Source organism: Natator depressus, chromosome 11, assembly GCF_965152275.1.
Source record: "Natator depressus isolate rNatDep1 chromosome 11, rNatDep2.hap1, whole genome shotgun sequence".
In the NCBI taxonomy this organism is placed as follows: domain Eukaryota; kingdom Metazoa; phylum Chordata; order Testudines; family Cheloniidae; genus Natator; species Natator depressus.
Genome location: NC_134244.1, coordinates 34,114,629 through 34,139,720, shown reverse-complemented (window position 1 = coordinate 34,139,720; position 25,092 = coordinate 34,114,629). Strand labels below are relative to the sequence as shown.

Genomic DNA, 25,092 nt, shown 5'->3' with positions numbered 1-25,092 from the left:
CCTGGGTGGTGATGGGGGGAGGCAAAGCATCAGCCCTTTCCACTCCTCCTTGTTGCTCCAGGAGAGAGGTGGGACACAGTGTTGAAGGAGCAAGGTGAGTTCTTGACCCATGTTGTGGGGATGGGGGTTGGGCAGCAGGTTCCAGCGGCAGGACTTCAGGAACCTGGCTGTGCAGCCCTGGGCTCCGACAGCAGGGCAGCGAGTACTGACACCCCCCACCCCGGCTCTGGCCACGCAGCCCTGGCCTCCAACTGCAGGGCTTCAGTCTCCGGCTCCTGGTTCCAGCTGTGGGGCAGCAGGCACTGTCCCCAGCTGCCAGCCGGCTCCAAGCACGGGGCTTTAGGTGCCAACGCATGGCTCTGGCCGTGCTGGTGCTGGCAGGTGCTGACCCCCTGCTCCGGCTGTTAGCTTCTGGCTCCCAGTTCTGGCTATGCAGTGCTGGGCGCTGGCCCCGAGCTCCAACCACACGGCCCCAGCCTCTGGTGCTGATCCCCTGCCCTAACTTCCCAGCAGCAGGTGCCAGCCCACAGCTCTGGTCATGCGGCTCCTGGCACTGATCCCTTGGCCCAGCTGCATGGCATCAGGCTGCCCTGCACAGCAGCAGGCACCGGCCCATAGCTCTATTCCCACGTAGCGGCAGGTGCTGACTCCTGGCTCCAGCCACCCACCCCTGGGCTCCAGCACTCAGCTCTGGGCTCTGGCCCTACAGCAACAGGCACTGGCCTTGGGCGCTGACCCACAGCTCTGGCTGTGCGGCAGCAGGTTCTGATCCCTGCCTCCAGCCACACAGTTCTTGTCCCCAGCTCCAGGCTCTGGGTGAGGGCACTGACCCCGGCCCTGGCTGCATAGCAGCAGACACCAGGCCCTGACTCTGGCCACGCAACAGTGGGGCTCATCACCCACCCCCATCGCCCCTGGGCCCTGCTGCCTCCCACAGCCCTGTATCCTTCAACGCTGGACCCTGGTGCCTTCCTGGCCTTGCATCCATCCCCCATTGCCCCAGGTCCCCACTGCCTCCCCTGGCCCCACATCCATCCCACCATCATCTCTGTCACCTGCTCCCCCCATCCAGGGCTTAATGGGTTCTGGGGCTTGCTGAGAAAAGTGATATTAACAAGCATGCAAGTATCACTTTTCAGAGCAGACTTACTAGCTATCTGTGAAAAGTGATACTTGTATGTTTGTTAATATCACCTTTCCTAGCCTCCCAGGTAAGTGTGCTGTGATATTAACAAATTTACAAATATCACTTTTCACAGCAAGCCCCAGGACCCATTAAGCCCTCAATAGGGGGTGGAGGGCTGAAGGGGGAGGCAGCATTATTTTTATTATTGAGTCTGCCAAAAAAACCCTACAAATACAATGATTTGGCTGTGTCTCTGTGCATTTTTAGTTGTTTTTCCTAAAGTTAATTAAGTATTTTAGGAAAAAGTGTCAGTGAGGCCACCAGTGAGAGTTGGCGGCTGCACTCTGAGGCCACCAAAAAATTTGTTGTGAGAACAACACTGCACTAACCTAACTCTCAAAATAATATGCAAATGATGCAATCAGCGCATCTGTGACCAGTGTGCTTTTGGAGACCCCATGCTGTCTCAGTTTTTTATTTAGCTGATAGATGCCTGTTTCTGGCTATCCCTGAGCTATTCCTACCTTCTTTTCTCCTAGCTTTTTTCTCCTCCATTATTTTATCCATGGGCACCATTGTGAAGTCCATATAAATCTAAACCTCACCCTTCAGGACTAAATTTAGAGCAGCAGCAAGAGCAGTAAATGTTTCACCGTCCCTTCTTCCCAGTCCAGTGACATGACCAAGCAACTTACCCAATTGGCATGTCCTGTCTCAGCAGTAGGGGGAAGGGAAGTGGGTTCAAAGCCATTATCAGTATGTTATTGCTCAGTTTTTTGGCACTAAAAACAATTCAAATGTGTTAAATGTTTCTTGAATCCATTTCTGCAACAAAAAGCACAAGTTAAAACTTCATGTAGACAAGATGAGATGGATAAAAAGAGAAACCACAATTTTCAACTACAGAAAAAATATTTCAACGAGCTGAATCAGAGAGGGAGGAAGGGAGGGACTGGACAGATAAAAAAGGGTAAAATGCATGGTGTTTATCAACCTTATATTTATTGTTGTAAAACTTAACCTTTGTAATCATTACCATGTAATTAAACATCACAGCTAATTATAATCAGTTACCACAGTACTGCCTGCAATAATACACATCCTTTGTAAGAGCTTATTTTCATTTTTTTTTCTTATTTAACTTCACTATGCTTTGTTACTTTAAAAAACACAATTCCAAGAAGCTCAGGAGCTGATGACAACACACTCATGCATTATAATGAACTAATTTGTCTGGACATTATTATTTCACCATCAGATGGTATCACTGCTGGAATTATTCCATCCACGTGATCATTTTAATTATTAATATTGAGCTATGTCAATAGTGTTTTCATTCAATCCAGACTTAGTAGTGTAATCTTGTCTTCCTTAAAACGGGAACATGATTAACAGTCAATCGCCTATTGATAATATGCTGTTTTCAAATGGGACTAATCTGTCATTGCATTACATGTTTCATTAATCAAGGCTGGTCTCATAATAAGATCACAAACCACTAATGATTCGGATGGAGATAACGGCAAACTTCGAAGAAGGAAATTGTCCTTTGAAAGTGAAGTAGAGAAAGGTAATTAACTTCATGTCTTATATTAAATAGACAGCACTGGGACATTATTCACTGATATTTAAGAGGGGTATTCTTTTCACTGGGTATCAGAGATACAGTAAGGTTCCATTGCAGCAATTACTTGTGAGCTACTCAAGGTTTTGTTGCTCAGCAGGCAGGGAGTTCTATGCAGTGGCTCTCAAAATAATTACACACGAACACTGGATCAGTTTCACCTTACCATGACTCCTCAGCCACCACGACAGACCCCATTGCTTTATATGTGTAGATACTTAGACAATATTGTGTCCTGGAATATCCTCTTAAAAATCTTTGGAGATTCTAGTCTGTTGAATTTTTATTAGTCGTATTAATTTTAGTCTCCCAACAAGCAGTGATTTTGTGCTTGATGCAGGCTAGTGTTTCTCAGTTCCTGCGATATCCCTGAAGTTATAGCATTTTGTTTGCAGTGTACAGTATATATACTCACCCTAGTGAATTTGTGCCTCAATTGGCAGTGTGGAAATGGGTCTCTTGGCAGGTCTTCAGGTGGCCTTTTCTATGCTTACATTAACATAAAAGGCCATTGGGAGTAATCAGAATGGAGGGGAGCATTTGGCCAAATATTAACTCATGATACCAGCATTAAGAGCTCATAAATATCAAGGGCATTGGTTAGGTACTCATGAAGGAAGCTAAATTAAGACTTGTATGCCTTTCTTTGGAGCTTGGTGAGTACAATTTGTGTGTGTGTGTGTGTGTCTGTCCAATTATTTATTTGACAAATCAATGTTTCTGGCATTAGCCCCGCTCTGCCTTTTATGTTCCACTGTTAAAGGCCAATCCTAAATGCAGGACAGCACTAGTTTGAGAGCCAAAGACTTGCTGATGATAAATGAAGGATAGGTGGAGTGCTGGAAGAAGGAGGACTTTAGACCAGTGTGTTCCTGGTTAGCAGAATGGCATTACCATTTCATCAAAGAAGCATCTTTGAGGCATGAAGCCACAAGTGACAACACATCTGGCAGGAAAATGCCCCCATGAAATATTCAGTCTGCTCATCATAAAGAATGTGTTGACAGAGGTGCCTTACCTCAATAACCTTCACATTTCTTATGAGAAAACCTACCCTGCCACCTAGACAATATGGAAGTGAATCGTCAGCCTCTGCCTCCTGTTCAGAATAGCCTGCTAAGATGCCAGGAGGGTGGCAAAAACTGTGTTTTGTTGCTCTTATGGGTAGTTCTTTCCTGCTAAATTATGAGTCTCACTGAACAGTCTTCTGATTGCTGGCATTCTTTCACATTACTTTTGACAGGATGTCATTTGCCACAGTTTTGTCAATGAAAATAGCATGCCATTGTGGGAGAACAGAAATGAATGGTAGCCTACCCCTCAATTCTGGTAATTATAATATGTTATCTGGCTGCCTGAGTCACACCAGAGAGAGAAACTCCACCTCCGGAGAAGAGGAGACCAGAGGAGAGAGGGTAACCAGTGAGTGTGTGTAGTTTTGATCCCAACGGCACACTTCTTCCCTGCCCTAGTCTATGCCAAAATTCTGCATGCGGCCATAGCTGAAACAGAGCACATGGAGTTGTTTTTCTGTAGCCTGTCACAGGGCCTGTGTTGTTCTGTGAAGAACCATGGCAGTTCCACTGATTTCAAGGCCTTCCGCACCTGTGGGAGGGTGTTAGAATGTGCCAAATTCTGTTCTAACTTAGACCACAATCGATAAACAGTTTGGGACAGACTCTGTGCAGCAGTTTAAGAGAGGTACACCACAAAAGGCACAGCCCTTGGCTGAGAGACATATTTCTGGTCACAGTCGTGTTACTGTTTAGATAAAATGTTGTCTAAAGATAACTTTTAACAGTCATATTTTCGCTTCATAAATATAATCTCTAAAAACTAAGCAATCCGTGCATGCTGTTATGAGGTTTTGATGTTTTAAATCTCAGTAAAATCTTAATGACTTATACAGTCAGTTGTTCATGTTGCCTCTCTAGTGTGGTACTGAACTTACATTCGTGATCTTACAGAAGGGGAGCTCTTTTTAATAGACTTATGGACCTCCTGCTAGTGCTTCCCATTCAGCTGTTGACCAACTGGTAGATTATACTGTTTAAAATTGCACTTTTTCCTCTTTGGTGTGAGCCTACAGTAGTTTGAGATTTTCTCCCTTGTGGACTGCTAAACATGGATTTGTAATTCTCTCTCCCTTCAGTTCATGAAAGCCTGATTTGGACCTTGTTGCCCTGGTAACTCATTTTTCAATAGCATCATAGTTTCATCAGGGACTTAGACAATATCTCACAGCTCTTTATGATTTATCTGCAGTATTTACTTGCTTTCTTTCCTAGAAATTGGACAATTAATTCAGTCAAAGTCGTTTGTAATTTGCTGAACAAGCACTGTACTCTTGTGTGTGATACAAGACTGTCTTACTCCACCCCAGATGCATTTCCAGCATATTCTAGATGAGTCATCACATATCTGATCGTAGCTTCTGTGTATGGCTCTGTCATGGCTTATTCTTTAATGGCCAAACCCTGGTCCCAGAGAGCTATGTGGTGCAGAGCTAGCCGCAGTTCTGTAGCCCAGCCTGACTCTGTGGTTGCCAAGAGCAATTGGAATCCTGAGAGAGCCCTCTTTAGGGGTTGCCACATGTCCACTACCTGGCAGCTTTACCCTCACGCTTACCCAGCGGGATTCCATGACTCTTATCCCACCCCACCTTTTGGGAATAGCGTTGGGGATGGGGGTCCCCTGTGCATATGCAGAGCACCACCACAGCCGTAGAAGCCAGTTACCACAGATGACTGACAGTCATTCACAGAGATTGTTACCAAGATTACTTGGGCCCAACAGTGCTACTGGCTGACAGCTCATAAGCAGAGCTGTCAGCCAGGGTGAAATTTTCTCCCCAACCTAAACAGGTGAGAAGCAATGGGGTGGTACAGTGCCTTCACCTATGCTTTTGCCTCCCGGCCCACCCACAGGGAAACATTTTTTTCCTTTCTTCCCCATTTCATAGAATCATAGAATCATAGAATATCAGGGTTGGAAGGGACCCCAGAAGGTCATCTAGTCCAACCCCCTGCTCGAAGCAGGACCAATTCCCAGTTAAATCATCCCAGCCAGGGCTTTGTCAAGCCTGACCTTAAAAACCTCTAAGGAAGGAGATTCTACCACCTCCCTAGGTAACGCATTCCAGTGTTTCACCACCCTCTTAGTGAAAAAGTTTTTCCTAATATCCAATCTAAACCTCCCCCATTGCAACTTGAGACCATTACTCCTCGTTCTGTCATCTGCTACCATTGAGAACAGTCTAGAGCCATCCTCTTTGGAACCCCCTTTCAGGTAGTTGAAAGCAGCTATCAAATCCCCCCTCATTCTTCTCTTCTGCAGACTAAACAATCCCAGCTCCCTCAGCCTCTCTTCATAAGTCATGTGCTCTAGACCCCTAATCATTTTTGTTGCCCTTCGCTGGACTCTCTCCAATTTATCCACATCCTTCTTGTAGTGTGGGGCCCAAAACTGGACACAGTACTCCAGATGAGGCCTCACCAGTGTCGAATAGAGGGGAACGATCACATCCCTCGATCTGCTCGCTATGCCCCTACTTATACATCCCAAAATGCCATTGGCCTTCTTGGCAACAAGGGCACACTGTTGACTCATATCCAGCTTCTCGTCCACTGTCACCCCTAGGTCCTTTTCCGCAGAACTGCTGCCTACCCATTCGGTCCCTAGTCTGTAGCGGTGCATTGGATTCTTCCATCCTAAGTGCAGGACCCTGCACTTATCCTTATTGAACCTCATCAGATTTCTTTTGGCCCAATCCTCCAATTTGTCTAGGTCCTTCTGTATCCTATCCCTCCCTCCAGCGTATCTACCACTCCTCCCAGTTTAGTATCATCTGCAAATTTGCTGAGAGTGCAATCCACACCATCCTCCAGATCATTTATGAAGATATTGAACAAAACCGGCCCCAGGACCGACCCCTGGGGCACTCCACTTGACACCGGCTGCCAACTAGACATGGAGCCATTGATCACTACCCGTTGAGCCCGACAATCTAGCCAGCTTTCTACCCACCTTATAGTGCATTCATCTAGCCCATACTTCCTTAACTTGCTGACAAGAATACTGTGGGAGACCGTGTCAAAAGCTTTGCTAAAGTCAAGAAACAATACATCCACTGCTTTCCCTTCATCCACAGAACCAGTAATCTCATCATAAAAGGCGATTAGATTAGTCAGGCATGACCTTCCCTTGGTGAATCCATGCTGACTGTTCCTGATCACTTTCCTCTCATGTAAGTGCTTCAGGATTGATTCTTTGAGGACCTGCTCCATGATTTTTCCAGGGACTGAGGTGAGGCTGACTGGCCTGTAGTTCCCAGGATCCTCCTTCTTCCCTTTTTTAAAGATTGGCACTACATTAGCCTTTTTCCAGTCATCCGGGACTTCCCCCGTTCGCCACGAGTTTTCAAAGATAATGGCCAAGGGCTCTGCAATCACAGCCGCCAATTCCTTCAGCACTCTCGGATGTAACTCGTCCAGCCCCATGGACTTGTGCACGTCCAGCTTTTCTAAATAGTCCCTAACCACCTCTATCTCCACAGAGGGCTGGCCATCTCTTCCCCATTCTATGATGCCCAGCGCAGCAGTCTGGGAGCTGACCTTGTTAGTGAAAACAGAGGCAAAAAAAGCATTGAGTACATTAGCTTTTTCCACATCCTCTGTCACTAGGTTGCCTCCCTCATTCAGTAAGGGGCCCACACTTTCCTTGGCTTTCTTCTTGTTGCCAACATACCTGAAGAAACCCTTCTTGTTACTCTTGACATCTCTTGCTAGCTGCAGCTCCAGGTGCGATTTGGCCCTCCTGATATCTTTCCTACATGCCCGAGCAATATTTTTATACTCTTCCCTGGTCATATGTCCAACCTTCCACTTCTTGTAAGCTTCTTTTTTATGTTTAAGATCCGCTAGGATTTCACCATTAAGCCAAGCTGGTCGCTTGCCATGTTTACTATTCTTTCGACTCATCGGGATGGTTTGTCCCTGTAACCTAAACAGGGATTCCTTGAAATTTCCCCCTCTCTCTCCCATAACAGGCAGTAGGAGTTATCCCAAACTCATGGCCCACTGGGTGGGGAGAAGGGGAAAGGTAGTTAACCCTGAATTCAGAAGTGCTGTGGAGCCCCTATACTCTGCCCACCTATGCTGGCCTGGCCATCTTCAGGGTCAATAAAGCCAGCATAAAACCCCCATATGTGGCATAAAGGAAGTCATGGCATTGAAGTCATGGTCAGAATTTAGCCCTGACAGAGTAAGTAGGGCTTTGAAAACACTTTTCTGGTGAGCTAGTCAGAGTTCCTGCATCATTACTCACTCTGGTGTCATATTTAATTTTTTGTTAACATTGGTATTGATGGTGTCTCTAAGACCTTCACCTCATTGGGTCTATTCCAGCATGTAATCATTCTTACCATGAAGCGATGTTCTCCATGTCAGCCTGGAATTCATTTTGTCCTTAGCTGAAGACTATCAGATGCACACTGAAATACAATGAACCCCAAGAGGCAATCAGATGTGAAGACTATCCATTCCAAGCAGATTACTTCAGGAAGAATGAGGTCACACTGTACTAATAATCTTTCAAACTCCTTTAAGCAGGGCATGTAAAATCCATTAGCCACATCCAGGATAGTCGTGTTAAATACACCATCTTAGATTCAGTAACTTGAATGGAATGATGATGTCCTTGAAGTAAAGGATTGACTCTGGATTTTCATCAGTGTAAAAGAGATCAAAATCTGGCCCATGCTTCTAGTTTCTAGGGTAAACAGAATCTAGTGAGGGGGATATTGCTCTGTTAATACCCATTGATTCAGTGAAAATAGTTGTTCTGTCAACTTATTTGCCAACTAGTCCAGGACAAGACACTTAACTCTTGACAGGGAATTTTTATTTTCTTGGATTTCATTTTAGGAGCCCACAAAAGAATGTCCCTATGAATCCTATTGATTGCATTTGCCCGGCTTGAAAGCAAGAAGCCTGTTCCTCAAATCCTACATTTTGCAAGGAACCCCTGACAGCAAGTATATAATCATCAGACAATCCATCACTGCAGTTGTCCATCTGCTCCTATTGCAGCCTGTCCCAGGGGAGCACAGTTCCTACAAGAGCCTTGTTTCCAAGGGTAACTCCTACTGAAGCAGTTTTCTCATGAAATGTGGCCTTCTGGAAATGGTATATGTAGTCATATGTACTGTCAGCTATCAGAGAAAAATGATCTTGTAGTGGAAGATAAACTCCTAGTATAAGAGACTGGAATTCTGTCATTGGAGTAAGAGATCCTTTGGCCTTCACCCTGCATCATTTTGAATTACCCTGACATTGTCATCTAAATAACATTAAGATTGTGACAAAACCAGACAAAGCTCAGAAAATTCACAGATCAGTCTCTCACTCCATTCCTAACTCATTCCATTGTGCTAAAAATGGCACAAAAGAGTAAGTTAAGGATTGAATGTTTGCTTTAACTTTGAAGTTTCCGGCTTTGAATTTGACACACATTTACAGTCACTCAAAACTAGCTCTTTTTTATTCAATTTAAAGAAAGGAAAATAAATCTTTATGGAAAGGTTATCTAGCCTGTATTATTTGCCTGCTGTCCCATTTGCCTGAGTAATACACTTAAAGTGCTATAAAAATAATTACACACACAAAAACTACATTAAAAGAGCATTATTAAGGTTGCAAAGTCAGGCATTCAAAAGTCAGGAAATGCCAGAATTAAGGCTCTCTGTGCAACTTTAATTCAGCCCCCTTATGCCTAGACATTATGACACAATCTTTAATTCCATGATCACATACTATTTTTTCCAGAAGTCCCCTGCTTCATTCAATGCACAGAATGCATGGTGCTCACTTAGTAAGCAGCTGTTCAATATTTTGTTTTCTCCTTGTTGTTGAATATGTGGTTCTAGGCTTCATTAATGCAGTATCTAGGTGTTCAACAAGGTAAATTAGCTGCACAAAGCATTGTCTTTGGTGGAGTTCAAAGTGGATTCTTCTCTCACGTTCAAGACACTTTTCTAAGAGTTCTTATGTGTGTGTACAGATGTCAGTGTGTTCTTCTTTTCTGCTATGGCATGTTTGCTTTGGCAAACACAGAAGAGTCTAGCAATGCATTCTTGAAATGGCCAGGCTTTGGCTTAGTCTTCCCTCTTCTAATATATTGTTCCAAACCCAAGCAGTCCATTCTGGGAATGCTTTATCTTCATTTCTCATTAATTTTGTCTGAGACCTTGTTAGGTGCAACATCTCAGAAGAGCGCAGCCACTTAGGAAGGTAGATAACAGGTCAAGGTCGCATCATATAAATGGGTCATAAAAACAGCATTGTTGTAAAATTCACCTATGAATGAATCTACAGTGATTTCAGGAGTCTTCACAACACTCATATTTTATTTCAATTAAAATCTGGAATCACTTTTAGTTTTCCAAAATTTGAAGCTATGTCTGTGGAACGACTTCAGCACCATTCATTAGATACAGTGAACTTTAGCACTGCCTTTCATTGTGGCCAAAGACTGTCACTGTAACTTTCCATCATTTAAAGAAAAGTAATTTCAGTACAACAAAATCCCACATTAAAATAACACTATGAAATGCTTTAAGCCAACAAAAACAGAGTCTGCCAGTCTGTCCTTAATTCTCACTCTGCTGAGTATAGTGTGGAACATATGGGATATAAAATTACCCACTGTTCAGAGACCTTTGCAGTATTCAAGCGCATTGAAGTTTGTTAAGGACAGACTTTGAGGCTTGATTCTGAATTTCACAGCTTTTGTCAGATGGTTTCAGAGCCATAGAGCCAAATGTTCTGCCTGGCCATAACCAGTTTTCCATTTTTGCACTCACAATTTAGGTCTTTTGTATGTCTAAGAACCAAACTGTGCCCACGATCAGATACTTACACATCTAAATTACCTAATTAATGATCAGAATTGGTTTGGTAGAAAAGCTACAGATGTTTGCATCTGCAAATTTTGTATGCAAAAGTGGAGGCCATCATTTAAAAATATGGCCCCTAAGTTTGTGTGTACATATTCTACTTCCATTGGAAAATAAATCTACTGAAGCACTCAGAAACAATTATGTCTTCCGTAATAATGCTTTGCCCTTCCATAGTGTTTTCCATCTGAGGATTTCAAAATTAAAATAAAACTGAAGAGCCCTGTGAACTGCATTGTCATCTCTGCACGTTGTGCTTGGCTATCTGTGGATGGAAGATGCTATAACTGTATTGTGTAATAGTACAATTATTTCTGGGAAAATAGATGCTGAGGGTATGACTACACTGCAGCTGGAGCTCTAGGACCCTGAGAGGTGGGAAGGCCCAAGAGCTTGATGTGTAGCCCTAGCCTGGATGTCTACACTGCAATGAAACATCCCCTTAGCCTGAGTCAGCTGGCACAGGCCAGCCGTAGGTGTCTAATTGCAGTGTAGACATACTGCGAGTTAAGACACTTACCTAAATCAGAACAGAGATGGGAACAGGAACCAGATCCTGTAACATACAGTCTAGGATTTGGCCTTTAAAATAACGTAATCCGAAGGATCCCAAATTACTTCTTATAACTTTCCTTTGATGATTTCTTATTGTTTAATATTAAGAGCCTACCAAGTAAAGACGTATTTTAATCATAGCATAAAATTTGGATTGAATCATCTTGCCCTGAGTCATTCTGATCTGGAAGAAAAGACAATCTTTCATCCTCACATTCACCAGTACTCAGCTTCTGCTATCCCCTCTGATGTGGGACCCAGTGGGACCACGCACAATAGCGAACGCTACTCCAGGGTTTAAGTTTTTGTACGATCTGACCAAACTTAGCTGGGCATATGGAATTGATCTCTTCTCCACTTGCTATTCCATCAGTGACTATACAAATCCATAGTCAACATAATACAACATGCAACTTTCCCTTATGGTCATAAACTTGTCTCATTAACTACGAAGCAGACAACACACAAAGGGGAGTAGTGCTTACAAGTCCTATATGGTTCTATGAATATTACATAGTATTCATGTTCTTTTTGGTACTGCTGAGTGAAAAGAAGTGATGACAGTAGTTTGGAATAAAACTTCCCTGGTTTCCTTTGGCCTGCTCCTGGTCTGTGCTAAAGGATCATTCACGTATCATGACTATATAGGGATGGAGGATATGCATGTCTTTTGTGCAGAAAAGTGCAAATTGTTCCTCAACAGAATGATTTTTGCAAACATATGGCAGGAGGGGGTGTGGTAAGGAACTGAAGCGGTGATCAGGTGAGCTCACCTCATGTAAGATGGTAAGGCCCGAAGTGCATTTGGGCAGCTTTAGACATTACAGGGATTGTACATTTTAATTTGGACATTTTTACAAAATGTATTTGTTCAAACCATTTTTGTAACTGTTTGATAGAGAGTTTAGTCAAAGTGGCAACTGTCATTTACAGGCTTTTCACTTAACTATGTGCTATTTTTGGTGTGTGATTAGTCACTGAAGACCTATTATTATTTCTGCTTTCTGACTAGATGGCTGACATTTTTAAACAGGAGACTCCTGTTCACTAACACCTTTGTTTGCATATGAATATGGATAATCATACAGAAACTATGGACAACTTGAAGAAACACTCACTGAAACACCAAGTAAAGATATTACCCTTGTAACTGGGGACTTAAATGCAAAAGTTGGAGCTGCAAATCTGATAAAGAAGTAATGGGAAACAATGGTCTGGGTTCGCAAAATGAGAGAGGAAGGCAGGTAGTTCTGCTGCTCTAATCTCCTGCTGCTCTAATCTCCGGGTCATTACAAAGATCATTTTCAATCAGCAGGTGGAGGTCACCTGACAGTATGGCAAAGAACCAAAATCACCTTTGGAATAAATATAACAATGCTGGAAATCGAATGGAAAATGGACAAAGACTTTCATGAGTACAGACTGGGTCAGCCCATCAGCTGTTAGCCTCAAATATAAATTTCAACTTTAAAGATATCATGTTCAACAGGTCTACTACATTTGGACTTGTCCAGAATCAATGAAAATTATGGGTTTGAGGAATTGGCACAGATGAAAGAGGAGAATAACCCCAAAAAATTTTGGAATAAAGTGAAAACTGTTATGTTTAAAAGGCCAACCACACATTCCAAAAAGTCGGTGTCGGACTACACCATGGTTAACTGAGAAGGTGTTTGAATTGGCAGAAAAATGATGCAGAGTAAAAGAGAAGGTTTGGAAAGGGAAGAATGTAGGAGAGAATATTCAAAGGCAGACTAGACAAGAGCAAATATATAAGGGAAAAATGCATGGAACTTGAGAAGTGTAAAGAGAGTAATAATATAAAAGATAGATTCACAGTGGTCAGATTTCTTACCAAAAGCTTTTCACTGTGATCAAACTTAATAATAAATCATGATGGCAGACTCCTGACTGAGGGTGATGATACTAAACACAGGTGAAGAGATTACTGTGCCAATCTGTATGCCTCACCGGAGCCACTCATAATACAGGCTGGCAGAAAAGAGAATACAGGTTTGGAGCTGTCAGTCTTGTGAGAGAGAGAATGAAGCCTGGGAAAAGCACCCGGGATAGATAACAGGCCTGCAGAATTGTTAGAAGTGATTGGTCAACACGGTATTGATCTTAGGTGGAAAATTTGTAATGACGTACAGATTACTAGAAATTAGGCAGAGGGCTGAACGAAGGGAACTTTTCTGCCCTTACCAAAGAAGGGAGACATAACCACGTGTAGTAATTATTGTACCATCTCCCTGATTTCACACATGAGCAAAGTTCTGGTTTACATAATCCAAGATTGCATGATAGAAACAGAACTACCACCACCACAAGTTGGTTTCAGAGTTTTTCAAATATGATGCTGGCAAAGGTTCTTGTGTACCGCATGGATGGAAAAAAAATGAATACCTATGTTAAAAATATTATTGTAGAGAAGCAGACTCTGATGTGGGAAATGAACAGATGAAATATATGTACTGTGATCACACTAGGCAAAGAGATAGAAATAACCTAGAGAATGATATGGAAGAAATGGTGACGGGGTTGTCATAGTAGGAAACAATCAATGAGGAAATGGATGGTATGCAGCAGATCACTGGAAGGTCAGCTGCTGAGTGCTGAAAATTAGCAGTGGATTGTGGAGCCTTCCAAAAATTCTGCCATCATCTCCAATATTTAGACCTGAATACATGGATTTATCTATACAGAAACCAGCCATCCTACCAACATTCCTGCAAACAAAATTCCCTTCATGTGAAGATATGTGACTATCAACTAAAAGGGGAACAATGATGGTTGAACCAAACCACCATTGGGAATATGAATGAAAATGTGTAGACTGTTTTACAGCATTCAGTCAGGAATGTGCCATGCCTCAGCAAGTGACTTCCCTGGTGGTGTTTAAAATGATGTGGCAGGATTTTATAAAGGGGGCTAGAAAATGTCATGTCCAGTGATGAGGTTTGTAGTTATACAAGCAAGGTTAATGATAAGGATTATCTGTCTCATGATGTGTGGTGTAAATTGTTTTCTGCAAGGGTTAGGAAGATAGTAACCTCACTTCCCACACAAAATTGAATTTGTCTAGACACACTAAGGTTTTTACTTGGAGGTGGGAGAAAGGAATTAGAGTCTTGCCTTCTTCTGAAGCAACAGACTAGATAGCTGGTCCAATTCTGTAAACCAAAGTCTAGTTAACCAAATTCCACTAATAATAAAAAAGCTCCTGTTGCTCCCCAAGTCATATACTACTATCCCACTTTTATTAGTATCAACATTTGCAATAGTATTGAGATAAAGAAATCCCATTTCACATAGGCTGCCACTCATTGAACTGAGCCAAACTTTATTACTACTGAATTAGCATGACAAAAAATAAAAGAAAAATATGTTTGATCTCTGGTAATTGTCACATCTGGAAGACTCAGAAATGTACTGGAATAAGAAGTCATTTCAAAGGCCTGATCACGTCCCCAATTCTTCTTGCCCATCTCCCTGAGACGGAGGATACAGTCCTTCCCATAGTTAGTTTGAAGTCAAGGGCTTTGTTATTTTCAAGGCTGAAAAGTCAGACACTGTTGCTCTATAAATCAGGAATTCCAGTGTCATCATGTTCATTTGTGCTCTTTGGCAGACATATAAAAAAAATCACAGACTAAAATGATTCCCATAAATGGTGCAAATTATGTTTGAAAGGATGTTTGGCAAAGCAGGAGGTTACAGAATATTCAGCCTCTGAAAAATTGTTTCCAGCAGTCTGAATCAAAAAGAGAAACACATCTCATTGGAAAGCAGATGGAGGAGGCAGGATGATTCTGTAGTGAAGATAATAATCACTTCAGAAATCAAGCTTTCCTTGCAGTCAAACAGGGGAGGGAAAGACAGGGGAAAAGCCTATTTGGAATTGCCAGTCTGTATAATGGACAGTGAACTTAAGGAATTTTTTCCTGCACGGAAAAAGTCCAACTAGAGAAAAAGCTATTCCTGTCATCTGCAATGTTCATTCCAACCCAATAACATGGATTCATTAGAAAAGGCAGAAATGATCGTGCCCTATCTGAATAAAGCATTACCTAGTGACTGCTTGTAATGTATTTCAGCTGAATTGCCCTGTGAACTCCATTAGCTCCTACAGTTCAGAGCCAAATAAAAAATGCAATTTCCATTTTTAATTCATATTTTAGTCATACAACATCATAGGATTATTCTCAGTGCTAATGTTTTTGCTACATTTTCTTACAGTGAAGATTTCATTTCCAGCCTAAAATGAAAACCTTTCTGGAGTAACGGCATAATGAAACAGCAATGTTAAAATTTCTGAATACAGGAAGAGGACTAGCAGATGCAGAAATGGCACTGAACACATTATGAAACTGATCAACTAGTGGGCAAAAGTTATCTTCCTTAGATTTGGAACCCAGATAATATCATTGGAAGGGACCTCCCTTTCATCTATTCTTTTGTACTTGGGCCAAAGTGTCCACTACACCAGAAGTATAGATATTTTGTATCAAAATATGCTGCCAGCTACACCAACATAAATCCAGACTAACTGAAGTGGAGTCAACTGAATTACTCTGGTTTTACAGCAGTGTAACTGAAAGCAGAATTTGATTTTGTGCCTCTAGCTATTACAGTGATTGGCACTCTGTAAATATGATAGATCAGTCCTCTGCACACACTTCAGCCATTATGCGATCTCTCCTGTCTATGTTAGGACTATCTCTGAGTGACCTCTCTTTGCAAACTAGTTCATTGATCAATCTTTCTGTTATAAAGTGCCTATGACTGCTATTTTTGATTCACATATTCCCATGAGAATACGAAATTGTTCAAAATATGTGAACATGTAAATGTTTCCATTTCAAGTCAATATAGTATTGAGTAGTTAAGCCCATTGTCTCTGTAGGAGGACTGCAATAAAAGAGTTCCATCACCCACTCCCCCAGGAAAATGTGTGGGTCAAGAGTGAGGATGGGAAATCACTGCAAGAATCTTCTCATGGAGCTTTAGCCTCCATTGTTCCATCAGGAGGGTGGGGGGATGGGAATTGCTGGCCATAGGGCCATCCCACAAAATTGCTGGCCATAGGGCCATCCCACTATGCAAGCCCACCTGCATCTGTGCTTCACCATAGCACCACTTTCCATGTTCTCCAGATGGTGACAGGGATCCTTGTTAAAAGAGGAGCCTCACTGTGGAGACGGGACCAACAGAAAGTTAATTCAGCTCAATGCTGTATTAATTTCCCCAAGGACTCCAGTAATGCAGGTGGGAACGATCTGGATCAGACTTGGCCTTGCCCCCAGCTACCACTCACCACTTGCAGATCTTTGAACTCATGGAGTCAGTGCAATAGAGGGAGATGCTGCTGCAAAGGCAACAGAGCCTCGCGTTCTGAGCAGGAGGAGGTTGATTGGGGTATGATCTGGCCCACAGTTCTCTTTCATTGTAAATGATGACCGGGAAATAGTGTTAGAAAAGAAGAAACCCTGGGAATGTACAGAATCCGGTATTAACCATTGCTGTGAGGATTACATGCACTCTAGAATTATGTTGATTAGTAATTAGTTGAAAGCAGATGGGGAATCATGCTATCTCCCCAGGAAGTTAATGCAAACTAGTTACAGTATTTATATCTAATTGAGACTCCCCTGCTAAAATATGTCCTAAATAAACATTCAGAACTGGAATTATCTTGACATTTCAGTTAAAAATAGGCAAGATCAAATACTGGATTTGAAATGATACAATAAAACACACTTTAAGTGTTGCTCTAAAGGCAGTTCAAGAGGCCTCCATACTCACCAGATGATCACTGTTGGTTTCTTGTCCTTATTTTATTTGTTTCAATTTGTAATACATTGCTGTAACTGCCAGAAATCAAAAATACAGCCCCAGAAAAGTATTGAACCAGTAGCTGCACCTCACTCTGGAACCTAAAAATATTCAAAGATAAATTCAAGACTTGACCAATACCCACCTTACCACATGCACCACATCAGCCCTTGTCATGTACCTCGCTCCCCAAAAACCTGGTAAATAGATGGGCCTTGTAATGAACCTTAATTGTCAACAGACTGGGGCTATTTCCAACCAAGCTGAAAGCAGTAGATTGCAAGGTTGAGGTGCTCTCAGAGAGAATGCCTGCTGGCAGCTCCCTTCTCTTGTAGACTGAGAGGGCTCCAGCACAAATACCTGAGATTGCTATATAAAAGAATGGCAGAACCTGCATCAGAAGGAACATCACTACTGTGGTCCTTAATAGAAGAGGCATTAAAGTTATGTTATCCCTAATAGAGAGTAAACTTGCTAATTGATATAACTTCTACTCTGCCCCTGAGGTCAGTGCTGGTGCTAGCCCATTGGGGCCCTAAGAAGGAATATTTTGGGCCCCTCCACACACAACACATACTGATAATTAACACGGGAGGCCTTGAGCTGCTTGGGGCCCTAAGCAATTGCTTAGTCTGCTTATGCCTAGGGCCGGTTCGGCCTGAGGTCCAGAATAAACTGGAATAAGATCTCATGCACTGCATATTATTGTATACAATTATTTCTATTTGACAGGCTGTGACAAAGAAAACAATCAGAATGATCCTGAAGACTCCATGGATAACACTAGACATTATCAGTGTACCAAGAAACACCTTGAAGAGAAGAAAAGTGAGTCATCATCTTTGGTGTCATCCATTGAAGATGAGCAGAAACCTCTCTTCTCTGAAATAATCAATTACCCGTCAATGACAGGGAAAACTACAGTGCTGGACTTCGAAGAAGTGGTGCGTGCAACAGAAAGGATCCATATTGACAAAAGAAGCCATTCTTGCAGAGGTAATCTATTCCATGTTGCTATTTTGTAAAGATGGCCTATTCATTTTTGCTCTGATGATCAGTGGGAGAGAAAAAAAACCTCTTCAGAATGCTTCCATTGACAAATACATTAATTTACCTTTTAAGGGTTTCATGAAACATTAACAAAATAATCTTCTTTCATGTCAAATGTGGAATGTTCAAAGAACCATTTCCCTTGAGAGGCGCTATGGTTTGGCATGAGACTGGAATCCAGGAGCTCTTAAATTTTAGTCTAGGTTTTGCAAATGTCTTCCTGAATCATCTTGGACAAGTCATTTAAGCCAACATTTTCATTTCATTTCATAATGTTGGATGCCTAAAATAATAAAATTTCATAATTTTTGGATACCTAAAATAAATGGGTACCTTTGAAAAGTTGGGCCTTACTGTCTCTGGATTAAATTTTAAATTTTATTAAATTAGATTAAATTTTCCCTTAGTTAATGATGGCTTTCACTATTGTAAACAAGGCCACAGGATTCACAGTTGTGGTGAGTCCATCAGATGGAGATTGGAGTGAAAAAAGTTGACTGCCCATCATGCTACAGTGTTGGGTGGCCGTACAAAACCCAAAATAGAGAGTTAGATAGGGATACTAAATCTGAATTTCACAAACCCAGTCTAGATAAAGGGGATAAATAAATATTTCATTTAGAAAATGTTGGAAAAACATTTTGATTTTTTTCCAAAAAATGTTGGTTTGTTTTTGACTTAAACAATTTGGTGAAATTGACATGAATTCATGAAATATTTTGATGTCATCAAATTTCCATTTTTTGCACACACACAAAAAAGTTTTGCTCAAAAACTTTTACCAGCTTAACCTATTTTCTTCATATTTTATACTACTGAACATTTAAAATAGTGTTGAAGCAATGCATAACAATGAGATTGAAAAACGTTATCTAGTTCTGTAATATTACTTAATTAAAAGTGATGAAATATCACACGGGAACACATCTTGACTTCAGTGGGAAATTTGCTTGAGTAAGAAGAGCAGAATTTGGTTCTTAATATATGGCGTATGGTTTACAGTGATTAAGCAATCTCCGTTAACTTAATATGATTGTTTTATATCATCTCATCAAACATTCTTTTTATCTTTCTTTAAAGCCTTAATTTTCTGTGATAGGGTGAACTAATGAAAAGTCTATTTATACAATATTAAAGGTTTTGTTGCTGAACATGCATTTACAGGTGCTTCTGTTTTAAAGGACTACTTCTGTGTTTAGTGCTTATTGCTTTATTCCTCAACAATTTATTTCCTGATACAATAAATTTAGCCACACAAATTCAGGATCAACTTTAGGTTTTTAAAAGAGTATTTTAAATTATTCTAGAAACTAATCCAGCAGAACAACATATTTTTGATAGTCCAAAGGCCAAGTTATGTGACATCTGGTCTTCTCAGGGTAAAGTCAAATGCCGATATAAACATGTTTTGTATATATTGCTGTTTGAAAGCTTACCTTGCCCCTGCCAGTAGCCAGAAATGTGTCCTTGCAGCTATAGCAACGTTTGCCAAGGCAACCTAGTACAGATTTTACTCTGAGCTAAATTTAGCAAGTCTAAAGGGTGTACATTTTGATTAAGACCACATACAAACCAACATTTCGATGGGGTGAATAGGTGTCTCTGTAATTCTGCATTTTTAGTATTTGTATTTGAAAGCTGATCACCTTTCTTATAGCTTCTATAAAAAGTCAGACTGGTTTTAAATTAAATTCTCATTCCTGATATCAATTAGAAATTGATTTCATGATCTCTAAAGGCAGTTGTAAATCTAATATGAGTCTATAAGTATAAATCTTGTAAATATACATATAAATGAACTTCTGTATAAGCTTCCATAACTTATTACCATTGCGAAAGATATATTTTTAGTCTAGTCCGTATTTTATTTTTTGTTTTAAATGTTAGCAATTAATTTACTGTCCATGAAAGGAGGGGATTATTAACCCTGAATTGGATAGTGTGGGACAGGCAGTCTAAATGTTGCCAGTGTAATCCTGACTTGCAGCACTCATTTTATTTCAATCCTGAGTCTCTCTTAACAGCACAAGGGTAGCTTCTATGTAGCTGCTGCTAACCCCTTTCACCCCCCACTTCAGAACAATGACATTTTCCACCGTTTGGGGCCTCCCATGGCCTTTATTCAGGTCATAGGATTTCATTCTTGAACTGTTTAGATTAACTAGGCCATATATTTATATTTAGTTCATATCTTGAGAACAATCCTCCATTCTTCCAAGGCCATGCTGAGTAGTAATGTTCTGACTGTCTCCTGGCTACCCTATCGCTTTTGTGTTCATACATGTGGCATTACCTAAGAAGATGCACAGAATAAGGGGAGTGACTTATCCCTGAAGAATATGTCTAGATTAGAGTTTATTATGGCCCTGTTTTGAACTCAAGTTAATTGGCAATTGGATTGTAAACATTAGTCTAGATACTCCACAAACATTTGTCCAGGACACAAACACTTGTCATTCAACCCAGGGCTGAGCTAGAGACACCAAGACCAGGTACAGGAAAATATGTGATTTTAGTGGATGATTTATATGTAAAATCTAAGGGATTTTATAGCACAGTAAATAAGAAGTGTAAACAAACAGCATTTATTGTTTGCATTTCATTCCTGAAATTCATTGTCTATAATTAGTGCTTTGGTTTTCCAATTTCCTGCAAACATTCTACAAACAGATATGGATTAAGATTATGCTGGGTCTGAATCTGTCAGAATTTTGCTCTCTGCTCCTCCCGGAAAGCTCTCCAGTTTCCTCAGACAACTGGAAATTATACCATGCATGCTAGCTGAGTCAAAATTACACAATTCTCACCCATTCCCTTTCTCCTGGGGGCATGTAGTGAGTGGTCAGAGAAGCTGAAGGAGCCACCATGAAGCCAAGGTGAAATCTCCTCCTCCTACCTCGGCCCTATTCATACTATCAGGTGCCTATTATACCCTATGACATTCACAGACTCACTGTAGCCCTAGGAAACCCTCGGACCCCACAGATCCCAAAGATCCATTAGTCCAATAAAGCTCATCTCCCCCTTCTCTGCTAAAAGGAGAGGAAGAACTCTTCCTCCTATTTGGTTTACTGGGTGAGAGCTCCCCTTCCTGATTCAATCTACTTTAACCACTGTATCTAACTTTGGGAGGGACTTCCTTTCTTTCCTGTGGAATATGCTCCCATCAGGTAAAAGGATTAGCTGGGGGCATTTGGACAGGTCTCTCTACTGTCCTCCAGAGGCCCTTCTTTCTTATAGGTAAGTCTCTAGCTGTTATGGTTGCAAAGAAAACCTTGAAAATGTGAAATGAGTGTAACTGATGAGGATGGAGTCATCTGCCTGTGAACCAATCAAACTTCAGTATTCTCATTTCTAGTGACATACTATATGTTACAAGATACATGTTTTAACATGTAAGTTGCAATTCCTATAAATCTGCCTGGGTTTGAAGAGAGTCTGAATTCATAGCTCTGAGGAGTGACCTGCCTCACCCTTTTCAATGGGTGCTAACATTAATGCCAGTTATAATTCTTTAAATGTCAACATTGTTGATGATTACACTGCTCATCAAAGTATGTACAAAAGGAGATGGAGTATATGATGGTGCTCTACTCCAGCATTTCCCAAAGACTGTGAATAAAGAGTGCACCAAGGACTGCTGGGGCAAGCATGGAAGATTGTACAAACTAAGATGTTGGCCTTTAACAACATAAGAAGGAATTGCAAGACAGAGCTGTGATTGGTTTAATTTCCCTAAAGAGGGAGGGCTTAACTTTCAAAGGTTTGTGAAACACTGATTTATGGGATTCTTGGCTGAACAGACTGCTACCTCCTAAAAATTAAGTGTAGAGACTGTAACTCTAACTCAGTCATGCCATGCATTCCATAAATTCAAATACATGTCTATTCTTAGTGGATCTGTACGTTTATACTTCAAGAGGTTTGTTTTTTGGCAGACATCAGTGATAAAAGAACCTGGGAGTGGGAAAACACCAAGGGGCACCAGGAGATCTCCAGACAGTCAGCATTACCTCATGTTACGTGGGGCATCTGTGAAACTGAAAGTGAGCTGACCTATGGGGAAGTGGAGCACCGGCTAGATTTACTTCAAGAACAACTCAACAGGTAAAAGCAATTATGTGACAGGATCAGATTGGGTTGATAACAACACCATTGATATCAATGGAGCCACAACAAGGATGAATTTGGTGGGGGATTTTCATAAGCACCTAAATGAATCATAAGTACAAATCCCATTGCGAGTCAATGGCACTTGTGCTTCTAAGTCACTTAGGGCCAGATTTTTTAAAGTATTAAGGCTCCTAAAGATGCAGATAGGTGAATCGCAGAAATCACAAACGTGACTAGACAACCACCTGCATCTTTAAATGCCAAAATACAAATCTGGCCCTTAAGCCCTTTGAAAATCTCATTCTGGGATGGGTAGGTGCAGGGTTTTGACTCTCTCGTCATCCCTCTTTCTCCTGAACTTTTCCTCCAAAAGCAGATCCTGGCTTTCTACACACAGTTCCTGTGCCCATAAAATGGGAGGTGCTGTGCTTCCCTGGGGATGTACTGAGCGAACCAGCTGCCTTCCTCGCAGAAGCGGCATTTGTATTGTAGGCATCTTCACTTTTTGATGTGTAAACCTCCTTTTGCAGCTGTCTCTATAATAAACAGCCATGAGAGTATCACAAGTGCAAAACACACCTACTACAATAGAAAACAGTCATTTTCTTTGTCAAAATACCGCATATGTAAGTTACCTTTGCTAATACTGCTCATCTTCCTTCTTCCCCTCCCTATTGGTGTCTAACATACATAGTTGGTGGCTAAACAGAATAGCTTATGGAATCTTAAAAATATGGTGAAGGTATTCTGATCATACACTATAATTTATACTGTCATTTGCCATGTAATTTCAGTTCATTTGAAGTTGGTCTGTGACTTTTTATTATTTTCCCCAGCATTCCATTATTTTCAACATTTTTGCCATGACAAGCAAATTTAACCCGAAATTTACCATGACACAAATTCAGCCTTAATTATACTTTAGTATATCTTCATTGGCACACTGCCTTGTACATTTTAAAAAGCAATTGAAAGCCAATATAAGGACGTCTTGGCCCCTTTGCATTCTGTGAACCAATCAAACTTCAGTATTCTCATTTCTAGTGACATACTATATGTTACAAGATATATGTTTTAACATGTAAGTTGCAATTCCTATAAATCATGAATGAAGTAGAACTATGCAGGCATTTATCTACCTGTCTAATGTAAGTAGGCACTTACGGGGCTCCCATCACAGCATATGAGGACTTATACATAATAATGTCTTGCTTATTATTCTTTCCTTTTCTTGAAATCCTAAATATAGCTAGAGCTATTGTTCAGGGCTGGTATTAGGTTTATTGATGCCATAGACAAAGATTGGGAAGGGGGGGCGGAGTTTTCTGATGAACTGCTGAGATTTTAGTTTTATTTATTTCTTTTTCTGGATTTTTATCCACATCCCACTTCATTTATTAACTCTTTTGGTGCTTTTTAAGGTACCTTTGTGCCTGCTGGATTCTAGGCCTGGTTAGTCCCTCGCACAGGCCAGATCAGCTGCAAGGAGACTACTCTAATTTGAACAACTATTCTGGTGACCCAGAAAAGTCAGAGAGCAAAGTGCCCTGGGCACACCTCCCTGCCTCCTCCTACCCTCAGCCGTGCCCCTGATATGATGCTAAACTGGGGGTACATGGTAGACTGGTATAGAGTTTTATACAAGCTGGGGAAGCCCAGTGACCACCTATCACTATCTTTCTGCTGCTTTTATGCCCAGCCATAATATGGTTGGTTTTTAAGGGTTTGTTTGTTTGGCTGTTTTTTGTGGGGTGGTATAAAATGGTCAAGTGAGAAAGAATGAAGAGTAGAAGAAATTAGAACTCTTCAATTTGGAGTGGTGGGGAACCGAGAGGAGGGCCATTCTAGAGATCGTTTTTAAAAAGGCAGGGGGAGCAGGGGCAGAGAGGTACAAGAGGGCAAAATTATCAACCAAGTTCTCAAATTCTTGCACATCTTCTATTCAAAAAGGAATTACAACATAGTTTTAGCAGACATGCTCTCTGGATGGCGCTGCTGCTGCATTTTTTCCCTGTGGTATCGGCAGGATGCTTACTCTGAGGTCAACATTGGCATATTGGCAAACAGCATGCAACGGAAGGGAGCTGAGCAGGGGATGAATAGGACATGAATGGGTATAACCCCAGGGCTTGAGCCGTGTATTAGGTTGCTTTTATAAAAGCTGATGCCACAGAATCACTGGCAACAACAGCTGACCTTGGAGCAATGTTTCCTTTAATATCTATGTGAGGAGCAAAGGCATCTTCAGCGTCCATTAGGGGACGGAGGTCAGGTGCAAGTTTAGGGCTTAAGTGCACAGCAAAAATCTGCTGGAGCAGGAGTGCTGCCGCTGCAGAGCTGTAGTTGGGACGTTCACAACACGGAGGGCGGTTAACATAAAAATGTGTTTACAGTTAAAATGATTCTGTCAGGAGATGAGTTCCCATACAGGAGGATTTACATCCAGATTACAATCCGTGATAACACATTGTGCGGTCTCCTAGCAGCTGGGGAGGCACAAGAGGCATTATTACCCATTGCTGAGTCTGTGAATTATGTTGGCAAGACAACTTGAAAATCATTTCAGTGCCATGGCAATGGAAGTGTGGAGAAGACAAACAGACTCAAATGTTGTGACTTACACCAAGGTTTATTTAAACTTTCAGGATTTATCCACCAAATCATGAAGAGTTAGTCAATCAGTCAAACAATCAATAAATATACTACTTTTGAACATCGACTATGTCGAGTTTAGTTCTGAATTTTGAACAGAGCTTCAGATCAGTTCTTCCTCCCCCCACCCCTGAATCCTACTTTAAATTCTAATAATTCATCATGATAGGGTGACCAGATGTC

At 41.4% G+C, this 25,092-nt stretch overlaps 1 protein-coding gene across 3 annotated transcripts in view; it reads left to right on the top strand.

Annotated features, from left to right (window-relative positions):
- The window catches only part of KCNH7 (potassium voltage-gated channel subfamily H member 7), a 341,200-nt gene that overhangs the window by 312,453 nt on the left and 3,655 nt on the right, over nt 1-25,092 (top strand). For all 3 annotated transcript variants that reach the window (XM_074967447.1, XM_074967445.1, XM_074967444.1), the window contains 3 exons: nt 2,597-2,696; nt 17,827-18,090; nt 22,083-22,251. In XM_074967447.1, the coding sequence (XP_074823548.1) occupies nt 2,597-2,696; nt 17,827-18,090; nt 22,083-22,251 (533 nt within the window). The remainder of the gene's footprint in view (nt 1-2,596; nt 2,697-17,826; nt 18,091-22,082; nt 22,252-25,092) is intronic.